Here is a 14,962-nt window from a genome sequence, read left to right on the forward strand (position 1 = left end):
CACAGAAGTGTAGAGGATTTTTATAGCCATAAAGGTTGGGAGGCAAACACCCTATGGTCATGGTTTTAGAATGGGATGTCCAACAAGCTCATCTAGGTGTGATGGTCAGGTGGCCACAAACTTTTGATCATAAAATTATCTCCTTGCCTAATATTCTTGAGAAATCAACCTGTGTGTAACTAGCATTAGAAAAAAAGAGAAAGTTAGCTGTGAGCTCCTCCTGTGGGTGTATGCATCTTTATGTACATGTGTGAGCTAAACGTAGCATTCATAAAGTTCCCAACAAATTACATTTAATGTAAGCAAAACAAAGAAAAGTGTATAGATAGCCTCTGCAGTGTGCTGCTGCTCCTTTGTTTCTCAATCTGGAGGCCAAGGTTGGTGCCCTTGACTATGCTCTGCTGATGCTGCAATGGAAGTCAAGGATGTGGCTGTCCTGTCCGATAGGGTTATCTTGTATCTAGTTCACAATCCTCGCTGCACACAATTACAAATCCTTTGGCAGATATTATGGCCCCTATATGTATTTAAAATGTGTATGTAGCTTCTTGCATGGAGTTCAGCATTTAAAGTCAAGATAGAAACATAAAAGGACACCATTGCTGACCTCTCCTGGTTGTCCTGCTAACCCTCTTGCTTCAGTATGTTGATTCAGAAAATGTGTGTTGATAAGGACTTTTGTTTCATTTTTAAGCACTAAAGCCAGTATCCAAATATAACATCAGGGGTTTTTGCATTTTCAGAGGTGATCAATGGCAACTCCCATGTTTGTCGTATGACAAGTCCAGACAACAACCAGCAATATCTCTAAAAAATATTTAATTATATCAATGAAAATATGTTGTGCTACAAATAACAAAATGCACAATACCTAATATTGCTATAAAAAATATTGTTACTTTGTATTTTGGTGTGCTGTATCTTCGTTGTTTTGTCTCTGGATCACCCCTTTAGTAATGTCCAGTCATAGTCCTGTTTCAGACTACCTTCATTCTCAAACATTTTTACTCATATAAATTAGTTGATCATCATACTTTTTACTGAATCAAGTAATTAGCACCAACATTTTTATTCACAATTTAAACTTTATTGTTAGAAAAATCATGTTCAGAGAATTATTATCATTTCCACATTTACCATCTTGAACGTTTTTTTTTTCTTCACAGTAGTTGCTGATTTAATTTAAACATACAGATTCCTTTTTCAAAGGTGTCACACCTTTTCCTGTACAAGCTTCTGGCTTTTCTCCCTGTTTAGAAAGAATATTCACAATGAGTTTATTTCTCAGCTGGTACCATTAGGAAAGTTTGTATTTGCAAACAGGCATGCTGAGTGCTAGCTCATGTACAAAGGACATTTTGCATCACTTGCTTTATGATTAGGGGGTCCTACTGGGTGCCATTCTGAAAAATGAGGATCGTCAGTGAGCACTGATTCTACAGATTTCATTTTACTGATGGCAACACAGCATATTGTGTATACTTTTCTACATTCCTGGATATACTGTACTACAAGGATCAGTACACCTGTGCACACTAGTCTGTAGGGAGCTCCTTGGTGATCATGTGTTTGAGTCTGTAAGATAAAACAAATAGGATATTCCTATCTCAAGTGTTCCTGGAGATGGCTCCAAGCAAGTGGGTGCTTTAGTAACTACCAGTTTGAAACAAATGTCAACTCAAATCAAAGCATATATCACAGCGCATTGTGGATCTTCAAAATCTTGTCCAAAGATTTATTACAGGGATCACATCACAGTAGTAAATGTGACATATGGAGGCCACGCAGGATCCTTTTATCAGGCATGCTTGATGAAGGGATCCTATGTGGCACTAAAACATTGCAATATACTGCTGTGATGTTGGACACTATTTTGAAGATTTATGGTGTGGTAGTGATATATGTTTCTACTTGAGTCTGTAAAATGACAAAGCAAAGGGCAAACAGTAACCTCTCACAAAGCTATAAATTGCAGAAAACAGAAATGTATGTTGTATGCAACCACATAAAAGAATAATGCCTATACATCTACTAAAGTGCATCAAAAATATTTAAGATGTATGGGGTTTTAAAAAATACAAACATATATGCTCACCTCCATTCTGCTGCATCTGTCCCCTGCCAGCTCTATACCCGAGAACTGAGCAATCACATAACCACTGATTGCTCAGTTCTCGGTCTTCCCAGAGCAAAGAGCAGTGACTGTCAGTCACTGCTCTCTGCTCTGCCCCTCCAGCGCTCATTGGAGTGCTGGGCTGGGGGGAAAGAAAGGAGCATCCTGCTGAGCCACTGAGTGGAATGCTAAGAAGCTGAGCCAGCTGCTGATCGGGCATTTGAGGGGATCAGGACAATATGGTCAGGATTCTTCCAGAACCTGGAGCGGCTCTGTGATATTAGCTGACAGCTTGCCGTTGACTGATTCTGGGTCACAGGTAAGCACAAATAATTGCACTCCTGTGACCAAGAAGAGAAGTACGGGCGAAAAAGCTTTGGCTATACTACTCTTTTAAAACACCAAATATTTGTGAATAACATAGAACTGTCTTGTTAATCCCAGATATCTTTCCTATGTTGTTCATGCTGTTTTTTAGGAATGTTTAGCTGTGGTAATGAAATCTTCTGAAGATGTGAAGAATGAAGTAATTTGAAGGGTCATCTGACTAATGAATTTGCAAATCTGAACATGTGAGGCTTGTTGTTAAAGAAAAAATAAATGTATCCATTCTCCTCTTCTCCCAATCTGTCCTGTTGAACTGACTTAAATATACTTTGTGGTGTCAAACCCTTTTGGTATAGTATTTAAAGTTTAACGTTCTTCATATGGAACAGCAATCAACTGATAAAGCAATGGAATACAACAAAGCCTTTACCTGCCCTTTTAAATATTGTGTCAAATTCGAAGTAAATAATGAAGTGTAATTATCAACACATTGGGAACCCTTTTGAACTATGTCAAATCAATCCAGCCTAATATATAAGTAAAGTGACATTGGTACATACAGCACTTACCTTGTAAAGTTCACAGACAAGATTAAATAATGCCTTTTGAGCTCGAGTCTGCAGATCATCATCATGTTTCTGAAAAATAATTTTAAAAAGTTAATTTAAAAAAAGGGCTCCATTTGATAGGATAATGAACTCTTTAGAATGACCGTGATATAATATGAATTCTCACACTGAGCAACTGCACATAGTATATTTCTGTATTGTGATCTGTGCTTTCACCTCTGATCAGTAATTAAAAGCCAATTCCATTAATTGATTTTTCTATCCTGTTTGTTAAGGAAGGTGAATCTGAATTGAATGCAGTGTAGTCATAAATTATCACTTGCCTACCGCATGGGCAACAATTGGGTAACAATTGTCTTATTGTCAACACAATAAAAGAATGACTTTAAAGGGTAACATTAATATGAATGGTCAAAAAAAAGAATATACGGTAACTGTCTAAAAAATATTAATGATATAAACTTTCAGAAAGTTACACTAAAAAACAGTGAGCACTAATTAGAATAATGTGATTTTTTTTTATAGAATTATATTGTTTTAGATGTGGCTCTATATCATTTATGAATCCATATGGATATGCTTCAGTCTGCAACTGTGCTTTAGGACTCATGCAATTGGGCATAAAAAAAAACTGCTGTGTTTACAGCCGCCCAGCATTTTTTTTATGCCTTTCAACCTTTAAACGCAGTTCAGTGTTAGCCTATGTGGTCAAGCATATTACGCATGTAGATCTGTATTTTGAGAGCAGCATTTAGAGGCATAAAAAAGGCCCCAATGTTGTGTTCAAAGAGGAGCATAACTTATGAGTGTATGTAACTAAATGCACATTAAACATGCAGGCAAATTTATTCCAGTGGCCAGAATAAATTAATATTGTGGCCAATAGAATGATGTTGCGCTCAACGCCACATACTTGTAAATGTGCATAAACACACATAATTACACATCAAAATGAGCATTTTTTTATGCTTGATTTTTCTGCCATCTCCTGGCAGAAAGATCCAGCGTAAATAACAGTATTTCAATATGCCCAAGTGCATGAGGCCAAAGCAGTACTAAACCTTCAGTTTTTTCAAATGTACTGGGTAATATCGAGCAGTTCAATATAATATTTTTTTAAAATATGTGTACGCAAACAGACTTTCCCTACCTGCGTAAAACCACTAGCTGCTCCAAACTGCTGGGCAATGGAATGTGCCCCTGTGTCATTCAAATACCCAGTAAGGGCTAGTTTACACTAGTGTTGCTCTCAGAAAAGAAATCTGTGTTTGGCTCACTCTTCAGAGAGCATTTGACAGGCTGTGATGAGGCATTGTATTGCCTCCTCACTGCCTGCTTTAACCCCTTGAACCCTACACCTCAACCTTGAGCATTGCAGGCAGTTGTGAGGTTCCTCTATTCAGTTGAATTGGTTGCGATCAGTGGGCAGTACTGCCCACTGGATGCAACAGCGGGGATAATTGCAAAGCTTCATCACTGCATCTTATATACATGCCCCTTTACTGCCTTTGCAGCTAAAAGGGGTTGGTGATTGTTGAGGGGAAGGGTGGGGACGGCAAAACCATGGCTCATCTGTGTGGTTTTACCGATCCCAAATGCTAGTGAAATGAGGTCTAAAGCAGAACAGCAGACTCCATCCGCTGTCAATCAGCAGCTAGAGGGAGAAGGAGGCTAATCCAAGTAGCCAGATGGGTGGGTGCAGGTATGGGACACTCCAGAGTTCCCTATGAGGGGATGGAGTCACCCAAAGAAAGAATCCAGAAATGGGGGAAATTATACCCAAGAACTTCAAAGCAAACACAGCATTCCAAGGGGAATGGACACACCAGCAAGGAAAGTGCTATGGTCTACAACAAAATGTGTTTTTTGTCATTAAGGTTTATTGTCACTTTATCTTGCAATCAATCATTTCAAATAGAACTTATTGAAACTTGTATAGTAGTTAAAAGGTATGGAGTAGCAGGAATAAAGGTCATTGTTATTACATTTCAGTAATATTATCAGCATAATATCACCCTAGTGCTTCCAGATGCTCAGGGATTTTGCTACCCCACCAGACTGATGCACTGTACTGTAGCTTTCTTTACCAGTTTGCAGCATTGTAATTTTCTGTAAACTTCAATGTAATTTGGCAACCTGGGGGACTTTTGTACAAAACTGGTGTGTGATTGGTTGATTTTCCCAGACGTCTGCATCAATATACAAGTCAGATTTTGACTAAAGGGATTCAGACCCTGCAACTATCCTTATTAGAACACAGCGAGTACATTGGTTGATTAATAATAAATTAGCCATTCCCATTCAGACTCACTGTGAACATTGATATTATTATTATTATTATACAGGATTTATATAGCGCCAACAGTTTGCGCAGCGCTTTACAATATAACGGGAGACAGTACAATTACAATACATTTCAGTACAGAAGGAATAGGAGGGCCCTGCTCGTGGAGCTTACAATCTAAAGGAAGGGGGAGATGATACAAAAGGTGATAACTGCGGGGGATGATCTGGCGGAGGTGATTCAAGTACAGTTCTTAGGCGGAGGTAGGGAAGACTTCCGTGAAGAAATGAGTTTTCAAAGATCACCTAAAGGCAGACAGGGTGGGGGCTGACCGGACATGCTGTGGTAGGGAGTTCCAGAGGATGGGAGAGGCTCTGGAGAAGTCCTGGAGGTGAGCATGGGAAGAGGTGATGAGGGAGCTAGAGAGGAGGATATCATGGGAGGAGCGGAGTGGGCGATTTGGGCGGTATCTGTGGATGAGGTTGGTGATGTAGCTAGGGGCAGTGTTGTGGATGGCTTTGTAAGCTGTGGTTAGTATTTTGAATTTTATAGGTTGGGTTAGTGGAAGCCAGTGGAGGGATTGGCAGAGAGGGGCAGCAGTCGCTGATCGGTTGGTAAGGTGTATGAGTCTAGCAGCAGCATTCATAGTAGACTGAAGGGGGGATAGCCTGTGTAATGGTAGACCAGTGAGGAGGGAGTTGCAGTAATCGAGGTGGGATATAACCAAGGCATGGATGAGTTGTTTTGTGGTGTCATTGGTCAGGAAGGGGCAGATTTTGGAAATGTTCCGGAGGTTGAGGCGGCAGGATTTAGCCAGTGAGTGGATGTGGGGCCCCAGAGGAGAGGTCAGAGTCTAGGATTACACCTAGCACCCTGGCATGAGGGGAAGGACCAATGGTAGTGCTGTTGATCTTAATGGTAAAGTCATGAGTGGGGGATCGGGGAGGAGGAAATATTACAAGCTCAGTTTTTGAAAGATTGAGTTTAAGGTAGTGATGTGACATCCATGCTGATATGTTACTTAGTAGATTTGTGATACGTGAAGAGATTGAGGGGGTGGGCTGGGGAGTGGAGAGATAGATCTGGGTGTTATCAGCATAGAGGTGGTATTGGAAGCCATGGGAGGTTATCAGTTGGCCCAGGGAGGAGGTATAGAGAAAGAAAAGGAGGGGCTCAAGAACAGAACCTTGGGGTACCCCAACAGAAAGAGGAAGCGGAGCGGAGGAGGAGGAGTTGTATGTGACACTGAAAGTGCACTGAGAAAGGTAAGAGGAGAACCAGGAGAGAGCAGAGTCACGGAGGCCGATGGAGTGGAGTTTACTGAGGAGGAGCGGGTGGTCGACTGTGTCAAAGGCAGCGGAAAGGTCAAGGAGTATGAGTATGGAGTAATGGCCGTTGGTTTTAGCAGTTAGTAGGTCATTAGTGAGTTTTTGTAGGGCAGTTTCTGTGGAATGTTGTGGGCGGAAGCCAGACTATTGGGGATCAAGAAGGTTGTTGTCGGTGAGGTAGCAGTTCATACGGTTGTGAACAAGGCGCTCGAGAAGCTTGGAGGCAAACAGGAGCAGGGAGATGGGTCTTAAGTTATTCAAACAGGTGGGGTCCAGCGAGGGTTTTTTGAGGATGGGGGTAACCAGTGCATGTTTGAGTGGGGAGGGAAAGGTGCCCATGGAGAGTGAGAGGTTGAAGATGTGGGTTAGAGAGTTTAGGATAGAGCAGGAAGGAGGCTGCAACAGTCGTGAGGGGACAGGATCCAGGGGACAGGTGGTGAAGTGGGCCTTGGAAAGGAGTTTGGTACCTTCCTTGGTGGTAACAGGGTCAAAGGAGGAGAGTGTAGAGTTTGGTGTTGAGCCTGGTATGTTGGTTAGAGGAGGAAGCTTGACACTGGGGATCTCATCATGAATTATCATGAATAATATTAATAATAATCCCTTTCAAAGTAAGTAGCACCAACACCTGTCACCATTGTTTTAATGTCTCCACAACTCTTTTCATTGCCTCCTGTTGCTAGACAATCAGTGGTGTGCTCCTTCATACTTTCTGCAACCCTGTATGGCCGATTAAACTGTCTCACAGGCAGATGACACCTATGTATCCATATCACAGAGTATCTGATGTCCTCTTAAAGAGAACCTTCCAGCTGGCTATCCAAAACCAAAGCCAGAAGCTCCAAGTTAATTAAAAAAAACATATACTTACCAGTCCATGGAGTCCAGCATTGTTGACTTTGCATCCAATGTGTTTTCATCTGCCCTGTCATGTTGGATTTAGTATCTGGCTATCCCTTAATATTTTTCAGAGCTGGCCCCTTGTTAAATCGCCTCTTCACATGTGCGAGATCAGGAGATTATGTACCGACTGTAGTGAAGCCTCCGGGGATATGTAATATAGATATCCTAGAAGGCTGAGAGTCCCTGATGGTTACACAATCCTCACCAAGTCAAGGAATGAGGAAGTGGATGGAAGCACCACCAAAAATAAGGTACTTGCTTTACTAACAAAAAAAATTCCATGAAGCTATGTAATGGGGAGGACAGGAGGGGAAATTAATTTATTGAAAGGTGCAATTTAACGGGAAACTGAAATTCCTCCCAAGTTCTTTGATGGACACCTTTTATCCCGATCTATATGTTTATTTTGCCAGCAATAAGAGCCATCTCTTCTCCCTCTAAAGGCTACATGAGAGCCTTTTATACTCCTGGAGCACTGTGTAAATTGTTGATTCTATAAATACCTATAATAATAATAATGACCCTGGGAGGAACAAGGAGCTCTTGGAGGCAGCATCCCAGGGGTGCCAGAAAAACACTTTGGGTTTGGGATACCACTGAGTATCAGTGGCACTTAGTCATGTCACTTATTGTTTCCTTGCACTCACCTCTTAAGACGAGGCTTTATGGCTAGTCCAGGAGAAATTTTATACAGGCCGTAAGGCCTGTCTTGTGTAACTGCACTTGGCACTTTTTATATATTTTTCACCATTTATCATGGTCACTAGCATGGCACGCATGTTTGTTTGTTTTTTTTTTTGCACAGAAATGTAGGATGAAGGTTTGTCGGGGCCTGCCCTGATGTCAGGGAGAGGATCTGTGCCCCTTTGTTCTTCTTGCTCTTTCCAACTGGGGGTGTCTCTTCAGGAGAGTCCTCACCAAGAACTTGGAAAACCAACCACGTTACGTCCTTAAGGATCAGGGTTCACCTGGCTTTGGCCTAGATAGATCATGGTATGCCTTGCTCCTGTCAGGAGCCTTGCATTCTGATGGTTTAGGGGTTGAGGCACTTCCTCTTTGGAGGATGGTCCTATTCTGTACCCTTTGTTCAATTTTGTTTGTGCTGTGATTTCACGGGTTCATTTTTTTTTTCGTATACAGGCAACTGACTTAGCTTCACACCTGCGGAGCTCCGTAGGAAAAAAAAAAACAGAAATGATCATGACCTCTTGTTAAATCGTTTGCTTCATAACTCTTAGTCTAAGGACATGAGGAAAATGTAATCATGCAAGCAATACTCAATACAAACAAGATGGCAACATATGTTTGTTTTATAGCATGTACTCACTCCATTGATGACTAGCCATGGCACATATTGATGTGGAGGGTCAAGTGCCTGGGTTTGCTGAGCATTAGCGTGCATAAGTTTGTTACCCAGGTCCCCATTCACACAGTCCAATACTGTTTTGACTGGGAGGTCCGGCTTAAGAGCTTGGAGGCACTGCCAAAGAATAAACAAAAGACATAAAAATGAATTGAACATAGACCACATTCACTGCTATTCATTTACTAACCTTAACCACTTCAGCTCTTGTACTTTTATACCTCTTAAAGTGGTTGTAAACCTTTACATTTGCCAGTGAACTACTTTACAAGTGAAGTGATTGGCCTCAGAAGATACATAGATATTAAACAAACTCTCCTACATAAGGTGTACCTGTATATTTGAAGTATTATGTTCTTTGCATCCAAAGTGCTGAATTTATTAGGTTTGTCTTACAATTCAGAAAAAAGGGGGAGGAGAACTGAAATTACACTCTGCAGAGCTCAGTGAGGAGAGTTCTGAGAGTTGATTGGATGGAATAGACACACTACCTTCCACACAGTACACAGGAACAGGCTGAGACTGTCAATCAGCTGGGCTCCCATCACCATATTTCTCTTGGTGTCAGGAATACTTTTCAGAAATTATTCATGCTGGTAGAGGAACAAAGCAGCAGGCAGAAATGACACCTAGTGCTCTGAATAGAGATAAGTACACACTATAGTTTGATATGTTTTGATATTTCATGTCTGAGGTTTACAACTACTTTAAACAATTTTTACATTTTGTTATGAGCCTGTTTAACACATAGTAACACATACATTATTTTTAGGGGCCAGGCTTTCATTTGGTAATATCTGGTAAATATTTTAGAAAAATAAAAATTATTTTATTTTGTACATAATCTAAAGACAAAAAGATATAAAACATGAAAAACAGTATCATTTTCTATATTGTCCAGTGTCCATTAAGATAGGTATACGTTAAAGCCTAAATCCAAGCTGGCACAAATGAACCATTTTCTTTACTAGGTGATGCAGCTGGTATAAGCATTATACCATGCTGTATGCAGCATCAGCTACATATAGAATGCAGTGATATGTTCCAGCAGCAGTACAGGGACTTCCCGCCTGCTGTTAAGGCTGCATTCACAATTTGCGATTGTGAATTGCACGCAGAATCTCTGCAATTCTGCCCACAATTCCAAATTGCACTGCAATCATAGTAAAATGCACCTAGCATGTTTGGGAGCCATTCATTCTTAATCGCGGTGCGATTTTGCCACGATTGTCATGTGACAGGATCATGCTGCAATTGCAGCAATATGCATTGCACTATGTGGTCTCCCCAAAGAAGCTCCTGCTCCTTTATGGGCGACAAACTTCACACTATGGGGTTGATTTACTAAAGGCAAGTATACTGTGCACTGCAAGTTTACTGCAAGTGCAGTTGCTTTATATCCGAGGGGAAGCTCTGAAAGCTCTGAAATGAGGCGATTTCTTTCATTCAATCATGTGCAACCAAAAAGGCTGTTTTTTATTTTCCTTGAATGTTCCCCTCAGATCTAGAGCAATTGCAATTTCAGTGCACTAGCAGTACACATCGAAATATACTTGGAGTGCACAGCCTATTTGCAAATCAACCCCTATGTGTTTTGCCATGATTGCAACGCAATTCTGTTGTATGGCAAAATCACACAGCGTTTGAGGTGCCATTAAGAATGAATGGCGCCCAAACATGCATGGTGTGTTTTACCATGATTGAAAATCACCAAGTGTGAATATGTCCTAAAACAAACTGAGTCAGGCTAAGTGCTTCTCAGCCATTTCCAGGGAGCCTTGTATATATATCAGTCAATACAAGTCTTCCTCTGATTGGCTGAAGTGGAGATTAAGACACCAACGGTCCACCTCTTCACCCCATCCAATCAGAAGAAGCCTTGTATTTCTTGATAATGTTGTTTTGCAAAAAATGTTCACTTTGTTTATGCAAAGCTGAAAAAAATAAACTGAATGAAAACAAAACAATAAAAAGTGTATGGGCAGGTTCACACTATTGAAAAATGCAGTTCTCAGCAAGGGCATACAGAAAACAATGTTTTTCTGTTTGCCCCATTTGCACTTCCACACTGTGGGGCAGGGTGGTGCATTTTTCCTCACCACTCTGCAGATCTCTGTGCAATCTTGTGTTTCTACAGCTATGAACTGCCTTGCATAGAAATTAATGACATTCCTTTAAAGTTTAGGTGGCGAAAAGGGGAAACAGTACCTTGGATCATAAAAACACAGGGCACCATTCTCCACTTGTGTAGTGTAAACCCACCCTAAATGTTAACTGCAAGTTTTTTTTTTGTTTCTTTTTTTCTACAAAGAAGTGCCTGCATTTTGACAGCTGTTCATTCTTCTGTAATACAAATCAGTTCTTGGCTGTCATTTTGAGAGCTGCCAATGGTTTATTACAGTGTCAAGAGAATGGCAGCAACAGGTATGAGAATGGTGTAGGACAGTGGTCTCCAAACTGCTGCCCGGGGGCCGGATGTGGCCCCTCGCTTGAGCTTATCTGGCCCTCGGGGCACTATTCCACCAACTGTCACCAATAATGGAGCACCATTCACCCTACTGACACCATCAATGGGGCATTATAGTTCTCACTGATATCAACAATGGAGAACTTTTCTTCTCACTGACATCAAAATGGGGCACTATCCCTCCCTTTAAAATCAATGGGGCACTGATGCCAGGGAATTTTCTACTCCCACTGGCTACAGTCCAGCCCCCCTAAGATCTGAGGGACAGTAAACTGGCTCTTTGTGTAGTTTGGAGACCCCTGGTGTAGCAGATATGCCCTAGAAACATTTTCTTAGCAAGTGCCCAGACTTGTTTGTTCGGGTGGCTGAAGATGCTATAGAGGGTATGCTACTGTAGTGTGCCTGTGTTCCCCTCAGCTGCTAATTCATAGTGTTCGGAGAGAAGAAATGGTTGACTTTAGCTATGTTAGCCTTCTTGCTGGGATTAATAAATAACAAGTACACAGAATGCCTGTAATATTCACATTTACTGGAACAAATGCTGTTCACGTCATCAAAAGCTTAGGCAAGCGATCACATGCACTTTTGGCAGAATCAGTCAATCTGAACTTTGCTGTTCCTCTTCAGAAGTTCTTCTTAAAGTGGAATTCCAGGCTTTTCATAACTAAGCTTAAGGGATAAGTTCACCTTTCGTAACATGTTAGACCCATATTCAGGGTGTAAAATGTAATATGTTATGATCTGGCCAACCCCCGCACCACCCCCCACCCCAACATCCCTCCTGTGACAGCTTGCGGGGGATATTCTCCTCCCTGCTAGCTGTTACCGCCCACTGGACCACGTCACTCATTCAAAGTATTCTGTGAATGGGAAAGCTACAAGTCCTGGCAGCCTTTGCAGCTGTTGGCTTGTAGTTTTCAATAAACTACCACGGCGCTGTTCATTGAGCCTTCCTGTCAGTAGTATCTTCCTTGTTCATACAGGATGTACCAGCAAGCAGAGACCTGCATGGCACCAGCCATCTGCTGCAATGTTTTAAAGGCTCCACAAACAAAAAAAAATAAATGCACATTTTTTTACCTGCAAAAAAAATGTGCATGTATTATTTTAATGTTAAAAGGTGAACTTATCCTTTAAACCTGCACCCACCTCCCTTCTAACTCCTATTGTACCCTGTAGAATATATTGCTGACAAGTGCAATGCCGACGCTGGGAGTCAATCTCATGATCAGACCGGAGTGCCCTGTGGCAGGCGCAGCACCCTTTGGTGCCTTGTGCGCTGTGGCATTAGAAAAATTATGCAATTGCTGTTTCTTTGTTTGATTAGACTGACTTTACTCTGTAATTCCTCCAATGCCGCTCTATGGATGCAGTAGGTTTAAAGAGCACACCGAATACTTTAGTTAACTTCTTTAATAACTTCAATCTTCTTCATATAACACTGCTTACAATGGCTTGTTTCATTTATCATACAGTAGCTTATTTCTTTCATATTACAGTGGTTTGATTCAATAGCTTATCTCAATAGGTTCAATAGATTCGATAAATTTGTTCTGTATATTTCGATAGATTGATAAATTCGCTTGGATTCGATTATGATTACTCTACAGTGATTTGATTCGTTTAATTCGTAAATTCGGTAAGTTCGGTGGAACTACAAGTAAACACACACACAACAGTTTTTACATACAGATCTACCTGCACTGCTAAACAACAGAGGAACACACAAGTGCATTAAATACCTATTTGGCCTGCTCTGCTTCCATAAAGCTTTTCTGATTGGAACTGTCTGTTTCCTCTTCTGTCTGGTGAGCATGTGTCTCTAGAAAATCCTAGCAGGGAGTTTTACACAGGCATAGATGTGAAACTGGCTGGGATTGGTTAAGGCTCTGTACAGTGTGAGGCTGTCTGTGATTGGCTCACCTTTAACTAAATCTTAAAGACATATTTTCCTTTTTTGCTTCTGCTAACACAATGAATATACAAATGTCATATAACAATCAAAGACATAAATCACAGCAATGATTCTGCTTTTGGCTTTAACATATGCACATATATACTATACTGATGTTATTGGCAGGTTTGGTATAGACATATATGTGAACCATATTAACAACCTAGGACTGGTCTTAGCTGGCCAGCTACATGCCCTCAGAATAGATAAGTATAAGCATCATCCTTCTACAGGGTGGTTAGAATAGGATTTAGAAGTGGGTGGGAGCAGGTTTAGGCATAGTTAGGAATAGCCTGCAATTCCATTTTATTAATGACCAAATATCTAGGCTTTTGATTACACAAGTAGCATTTTCTCCTTAAAGGTAAAACTTGCTATCATTTGTCACCTTAGGCTATATGCACATGGCTATAAGAATTTTACTGATCATATACACATGGTTTATCTGGCGCAAAAGTTCCAAAGTAAATGATCAGTAAAATAGTTGCATTAAGATGTTTTTAAAAGCGCAAAGACACATATGCATTTAGATGTGTAGACTTCAAAATCTTTATCCTCCTGCTCTCTTTTCAATCCCAGAATGCAGTATTTTCATCTATGTATATGTATATACATGTACGCACATATTCTTATGTGCAGATTTTTCGATTTTTGGTTAGGGATCTGAACACAGGGCATTGCCCCTTTGTAAACAATACATCTGCATTCAGATCCGTAAACAAAAAAATGCTTTGAAATACTATATGCATATACCCTTAAAAATACTGTGTAATACAATAGTAATAATATTTCCATTTTCAAATAATTCTAGATGTTTAGACCTTTTTGCAGTGGTTAGGTATATTCTGCAAAGAACATACAGTGAATATAAAAAGTCTACACACTGCTGTAAAAATTCCAGAGCAAGAATAATTAATTCTAATTTTTTCAACTTTTATGTGACTTATAATCTGTGCAATTCAATTAAAAACAGCCTATAATTTTTAAAAGGGGAAAAAATAAAAATAAAAAAACTTTACATAAACTTGTAAGAGTCTATCAGCATTGGACATCTTGCCTTGGGAATTGTTGCCTTCTCTTCCTTGCAAAATCAAATTGGCCTGAGGTTCAGGTTCTGGCTGGTCCATCCCAAAACTTTGATCTTCTAGTATGTACAAAACATCAAAGGGATCTTATTGTTAGAAGGTATCAGTCAGGGTTTGAAAAGGCACGGCAAGGAGTGTAGACTTTTTATATCTTCTGTATGTATTTATCTGAATATGTTACATCACTTAACACATCACTGACTTACTGGTTGTAGTGCTGCTGTGCAGTTGGGAGACATTTCCATACAATCAATGATAGGAAAGTAGCTAGCGATACCTGGCAGGAGGTGAATAAGACATGCCTAGGCATATAAAAGAAAAATAAAATTACACTACAAAACATCATGCATGCATCAATACCAAGTAAAAAAAAAGGTTTACATTATATTTGCCCGTTTCTTCTTTTGTTTTTTGTTTTTGCTAAATTCTGCTGAACATTTGTTATTGTGTACAAAAAATCATGCTTATATAGTATGTTTTTTAAACCTCATTAGATTGTCACACAATAGGTTTTTTAGCAATGGTTATATCAATTAAATTCTCTAGGAAAACCTAGAGTGGGAAAGACAGTT

At 40.3% G+C, this 14,962-nt stretch overlaps 1 protein-coding gene across 1 annotated transcript in view; it reads right to left on the bottom strand.

The window, feature by feature from the left end:
* Positions 1-802: 802 nt before the first annotated feature.
* The window catches only part of IFI30 (IFI30 lysosomal thiol reductase), a 48,121-nt gene continuing 33,961 nt past the window's right edge, over positions 803-14,962 (bottom strand). Inside the window, exons 4-7 of the mRNA XM_089670044.1 lie at positions 14,597-14,692; positions 8,849-9,001; positions 3,010-3,078; positions 803-1,249 (exon numbers count right to left, since the gene is read on the bottom strand). Of these exons, the coding sequence (XP_089526170.1) occupies positions 1,178-1,249; positions 3,010-3,078; positions 8,849-9,001; positions 14,597-14,692 (390 nt within the window). The 3' untranslated portion in view covers positions 803-1,177. The remainder of the gene's footprint in view (positions 1,250-3,009; positions 3,079-8,848; positions 9,002-14,596; positions 14,693-14,962) is intronic.

This window comes from Staurois parvus, unplaced genomic scaffold, assembly GCF_062004578.1.
Source record: "Staurois parvus isolate SC_StPar_1 unplaced genomic scaffold, SC_StPar_1.0 ptg000086l, whole genome shotgun sequence".
Classification (NCBI taxonomy): domain Eukaryota; kingdom Metazoa; phylum Chordata; class Amphibia; order Anura; family Ranidae; genus Staurois; species Staurois parvus.